This window comes from Struthio camelus, chromosome 1 (genome assembly GCF_040807025.1).
Source record: "Struthio camelus isolate bStrCam1 chromosome 1, bStrCam1.hap1, whole genome shotgun sequence".
In the NCBI taxonomy this organism is placed as follows: domain Eukaryota; kingdom Metazoa; phylum Chordata; class Aves; order Struthioniformes; family Struthionidae; genus Struthio; species Struthio camelus.
In genome coordinates, this window is record NC_090942.1 from 97,411,052 (window position 1) to 97,417,051 (window position 6,000).

The 6,000-nt window shown below is 42.1% G+C and overlaps 1 protein-coding gene across 1 annotated transcript in view; it reads left to right on the plus strand.

Annotated features, from left to right (window-relative positions):
• DPT (dermatopontin) overlaps positions 1–5,300 on the plus strand; it is a 28,418-nt gene extending 23,118 nt beyond the window's left edge. The window contains exon 4 of the mRNA XM_009675166.2: positions 3,905–5,300. Within this exon, the coding sequence (XP_009673461.1) occupies positions 3,905–3,971 (67 nt within the window). The 3' untranslated portion in view covers positions 3,972–5,300. The remainder of the gene's footprint in view (positions 1–3,904) is intronic.
• Positions 5,301–6,000: the final 700 nt, after the last annotated feature.

The window sequence follows — 6,000 nt, forward strand, 5'->3', positions numbered from 1 at the left end:
TCTGAACTAATGAACTTGCTGGACTGCAGCTTCCAGAATAATTAAGACCAGTTTGTTCTGTCCTAGCACACCAAATGAAAAGATTTCCTGTGATGACAGTCTGTAATTCAGACTCATGCAGTAACTTTCAGAAAGAACATGCATGCAAAAGTAGACAAAAGTTTCTCTTCCTAAATGGTTCTTCACAGCTGGCTGAGGCAGAAGAGGAGCAAGAAAAGCTATTCCCAGTCCCAGCCTGCCTGAAGCACACACATGTGCAGCTTGTCTGTGTACACACGCCATAGATTTTGAGCTTGCTTTTCATTTTCAAACACATTAAACGCATGTCCCTACTATTTACCCTATGACAGGCAATTTTCTTGGGCTAACATGAAGCACAAAAAAAGTCTCTGAATCTATTTCAGTGTAAGCTCTCCTAATCACTTCAAGTAATTGGATATCATCAGACTTTTTGAATTAGCTTGCAGAAATCATATCTTCCCCTCCTGCTTCCTAAGTCACCACATCATTGGGGTCACTGCTGATGTGTAGATACTTGAGGGAGCACCTCTGGTGGATGCTCTAGAAAGCTAAGAAAGATAGGAGATGAATTTCCTTGCCTGTGTATTGGGAATGAATGAATGAGTTGTTCATCATCAGAGACCTAATGGGCTCATCTGTGGAGAACAGGTTTTATAAGTGGTTAACAGTCATATTTTTAGGCCCCATTTTAAATAGGTCAAAAAGGAGAAAGCAAATGTCTGTAAAGCAAGACAAAGGCAGCTTGTAAGAACTGGCAGAGGCTTGGAGAATCTCTGGGAGCACATCTGGGAGCCTGGTGGTAATGTTGACACAGACAGGATGAGCTACAGACATAATTAAGGCAACATTTGTAAGGGGAGGTAATATCTTTTATTAGACAGACTGAGATAATCAAGTTTCAGAGATTTTTGCAGGTGGACATGGGATATGTGAAGTAGCTTGAAAACAATGGAAACTGCTCACACAGACTTACATATTGTAAGCCCTTTGCAAAATAAGAATAGCTTCAGCCTGAGCTCTGAAACCTGCCAAGTGGTGCTAGCATGGGCTCCCTTGCAGAGCCTTGATATGAGGCTGTGGTCTGGCTGGATGGCTGTCCTGTGTTCAGCTCTTTCTGAGCACCACTGAACGTTCACAGCCCAAGCCATGGTGAACAGCTTGGACAGAAAGATGAGGACTACCAGATGTGCTTGGTATGTGCCTCAGCTTGTCTTTCACGGGGTAGTATAAAAATAGCACGTGCAGATTGCCCTAACCCTTTCTTTTTTAAAACTGTTTTCTGTTCCATCTGTATTTGGGTGATCTGAATAGCCAATAATTTCTTAGTTGCTAGATAATCACTGAAAGATACATCAGCCCTCGGACACCCCAGCAGTAAGTGCATTTGAAACGCCTAGACAGCTGGATACCTACAGGCTGAGCTGAGCTAAATTGTCAGGTATTTTAAGTTCCTAATTTGTTTCATGCAACCACTGAAAGAGGATTTTGTCCTCTTTTGTCAATATCAGCAGGAATTCATAGAGGTTCTTAACTGAATTTGAAATGGATCATTTGGAGATTGAAACTTTTCCCTACAGCATCATGGACTGGGCACATGACAGCTAGAGAGTAAAAGCGGCAATCCAGTGCCGACTCACCAAGCCAAGGAAAACGCATGACATCAGTAACTTTGCGGGGAGGGGAGGTCTATAAACTGATGCTAAGGGTCTGCAAAGACAGACCCTTTTATAGACTACATATGCAGAACCTTCATATATACAACATAGTAATTTCCATACGGTAATTCCTGAAGGAATCTGCACCCCCTGGGGCAAACTTCAATGGATCTAAACCTTGAAATAGACTGATAGCTATGGAATAAGCACACAACATCAATGATGCAGAGTAATTCCCTGCATCCTGAAAAGTTGTAGGTATATACTTAACTTCAAACATGAGTAATACAAAAGAAAACAAATTAAAACATTAAATGCATAAATCTATGGGCCATCATTCATGTGCATATATGCTTAAGTGTCTGAAAATCCAAGCTTAAATTAAAACTTCAGAGATAATTGTTTTAGTATTTTAGAGCATGTCATTATTTCATTTAAATAGAATACATTTATTTTAAACAACCTGAGTTTTAACTTGACGATATGCTTTTCCAGAAAAATGACTGAGCTTTTGAGATGAAAGTCTGATAACAGGTGCTAGTTTAGTAGACTGTAATCTTGACCAGCAAAACCCTGTTAATCCACATAAGTCATCTTTTTTCTCTGTACGGGTATCTGAGCAACCAAAAGAGTAATCAATACCTTTCAAGAGCATGCACATAGCCCAAATGAGGACTTCCTAAAATACATCTAAAAGTGGATTTTTCATTTCATTAACCTTTGTTAACAGTTTCATGAGGAAATGATTAAAACCCTCTAGGAAAGCCTAAAGAAAAAAAGGACAAAAAAGAAAAATAAAAACTTTATAGTCAACCTCAGACTTGCTGAGCAGTAGGAGACAGACTCCGTTCCAAACAACACTCAGCATTAACTTCTGAATGAGCAGAGCAAAATTTCAATGAAAAAACTAAGCTGAAAATGAAAGCTGAAATGAGAGGCTTTCTACCTATGGAGAGCTTAAGGGTCAAATTATTCTCATTCCAGGGTAAACAGAGTCACGCAGGCAATGAAACCATAGAAGAAAGCAGGTGATACCAAAACCTCAGGTAGAAATATGTCCCTGTCCTTAGGTAAGACTGACAGTCAGTCCTGTGCCCATCTCTGCACTGCTCGGGGCTGGCCAGCACAAAGCGAGGACTTGGGCGGAAGTCTCGAAGACAGAGCTCCTGCCGAGCCCCTCCTGCAGCACTGCCCACCCCATGCCTCAGGCTTAAGAGTTCACTATCAGCAGAATCCAAACTTTCAGAAGCCTTTTGGAGAACTACCCGTTACCACTTTAAACGATTGCTGCCATCTGCAAGTACTGTACTCTAGATCTAATTGCTAGGGTTACCCAGGACCTAAAAGCCTAAACTGAGCAGTCGCATTATGTATGCTCTGCTCCGCAGCATGATAGTACTAGCTCCTCTGAACCATGCCTTTCTGTCAGGGAAAATCTAACGTACAATAACCTACAGCAGAAATTTTCAGGGTATTAGGTATTGGGCACTAAATCACTGGCCTGCACTGTTGCATCCTGCTGCTCCAAGCACATTTCTTTTTACTAAAGATTATTAGTCGGTATCATACTGCTCTCCTGAGAGAGAATTAAAATATCCAATTAGTCGCAAACCAGGAAAAGCATAAACTCTCCTTACATGAGTAAAAGTTACTCTGCCTCACATATGACTGGTGGAGATCAAGGATCTCCACTAGTGGAGATCATAGGTCACTAGCTAGAAGACCTATCAGTGAAGGAGGAGGAAAAAAAAAAAAAACCCAGGAATGATTTTGCCATGTGCCTAGCTTCCCACTTCGAAATGGCTTGAAGCTCACCCCTGCGTCTCACTTTGTACATATTTCTGAGCAATACATCACATGACAATAACTTTGACTAGAACTATCCTTTCCCTCTTGGTTCCCTTTCTGTTTATAGCTGAATCATGATTGATCACCACCAAGAGTCAGTGTCTTCTGACACTGAGACATCAGAGACCTGATTACTCAGAGAGGTGACCTGCTTATCTTGTTGGGGAGTAGGTGGGAATCACAACTTGCAGACATACTTAATCTCCTTCTGTCACACAAAAAACACAAAGCGCTCAGAGGAAAGCCAGGCTAATGGCAGACAGATGTCTTCCTTACTGTAATAGCTGGTTTACAGTCGTTCTTCTTTGTATAGTCTTATCCTTTGCGGCTGCCCTTCCTCGTCTCATTAACATCTATGTCTTGTCTCTCTTCCCATACAGGGACCGTCAGTGGAAATTCATTGTCTGCAGGATGACAGAGTATGACTGCCCATTTCAAAATGCTTAAAAAGATTGAGTACCTCAAGCTCAGAAAGCCTGGGGAGGGTTAGGGTGGGGTGAGGGTAGATGATTATGGGAGAAGGCCACTTAAGCTCACCAAAAAAAATACCCAGACTCATCGGCTGTTTGTTGAAGATATAATTCTTTGCCTCTGGAGCTATTACAAAAATTACCATCCCACATGCTTGCAACAGCAATTTTGGAGGATTCCCTCAAGCTGCACTGGCAGTTGCATCCCCCAACTAAAACTGCTTATAACATACACATGTTTATGACACACAAGTTTATATGTGCAGTTACCTTTTTTTATAAAGATATCTAGCCATTCTGACCACATACAACTTCTTTCACATAGCACCTTTCCATAAATTGCTTCCCAGAGCAAAGTCACTGCAAACGAGGAGAAAATATAATATAACCTTTGCAACACGCGATAGTCTTTTCTGTCCTCTGCTTTTACTTAGAACCCAGTGATCTCTATCAGCTTCTCAGCATTTAGGAGCTGAAAGCGTGCTGAAAGTGGTATCAGTAGGTCTCTGACACATTGCCTTTGGGGTTACCTGTTACAGCTCTCAGTACAGCTGCACTGCTACAAATGCCTGTCTACACAGGGGAATTGTAGCTAGGTATAGTAAGGGAAGATGTCAGTACCTGATTAAAATGTGAGTAGATCCATCAAAAAAAAGAGAAGCCAACTTTACTGAGATCTCAAGTATCTTTTATATTGCCCTAAAAGTTTTCAATGCCATAACTACCCCAAGAACACTGAACTGGTCGAACCCAAGGGCGAGCCAGGCCGTGCTTGCTCTCAGTAAATATGTATGCTCTACTTGTCAGAAGTCTACTTTTCAGGTGCATTGGGCTATCGCCATAGGTGTCTGAGTGACAACATCTTGCCTTGACAACATATTTTTGGCTCAGATCAGACAAATAAAACGAATGACTTCAGATCACCTTAGTTCCTCCAACTTGCAGATCTCATTCCCCAGATCTGACCAGGTTTCAAGTCTGCACAGCACTTGTGCAGCTGTAATCCAATAAGGAAGACCTCTGATCTTCTGGGAGGATCTGAGGTGGGGTTTTTACTCTTGAAGAAGCCAGAATTCAGGGCTCAGCTCCTTACCTTGAAAAGTCAATGACAAACTTACAGTGGCTTCAGTGGCACCTGTTCAAGGGCCATGATGAACCCATGTACCGATTTCAGATTCTAAGCTTCACAGGAAACAGTGGTGTCAGCCTGTTGGTTTCCAAGTCCCGAGCATTTTTCATATATTTGCTAGCATACCCTCAAGTGTGAGCATTAAAACTACACTTGTCCAATAAATGAATAATAGGTTTTGCACTGCTGTAGCCTTGTTCTTTCTTGATTATACTTCTTCTACAGTGACTCATTAATTTGCACACAAAGAAACCCTCAGTCATTCTCAGAGACCATGAGGGTAATTAGGGAATTTCTATGAGAGCCAGTTGCTGAGACAAGTTAAGTAGCAGCGGGAAGGAGAAGAAGTTAAGAGGCCCAGGGAAGGAGCAGAAGCTTTCTAGCTGACATTGACAGACAGGCAAAGAAAGCCAAGAGAGCTCCAAACAGGACAGCCCCAGAGCAGAAGGCACTCACCCCAGAGGGATTTGATGGAAAAGGATAGGTACTATAATTAAGTATGTAGGGATCATCTCTGTGGGAACACCTGCCCTAGATGGACAACTAAACATTATAGAGAAGTACATCCTTCTCCCCACACCACCTACATCTTGATTACTTAGGCTTCTCTCGATCGTGTGCACACACCATGTCTAATACAAAGGTGTTGTGGGCTCACGGAGGCTTCTGAGGGGACAGTGCAAGATCAGCTTAAGCCCATCTAGATACACCGTGCTACAGAAAGGAGCAGCTCTGCTCTCTCATCCACTGGAGCCACAATTCTGTTCTGCTCCTTTCCTTCTGCTAGCACTACTGCCTCTGGAGCCATATGGTCACAAGGATATCAGATAGCTCATCCAGAAAAAAACTTTTTTTTTTGCTTTTTTGGTAGCATTGG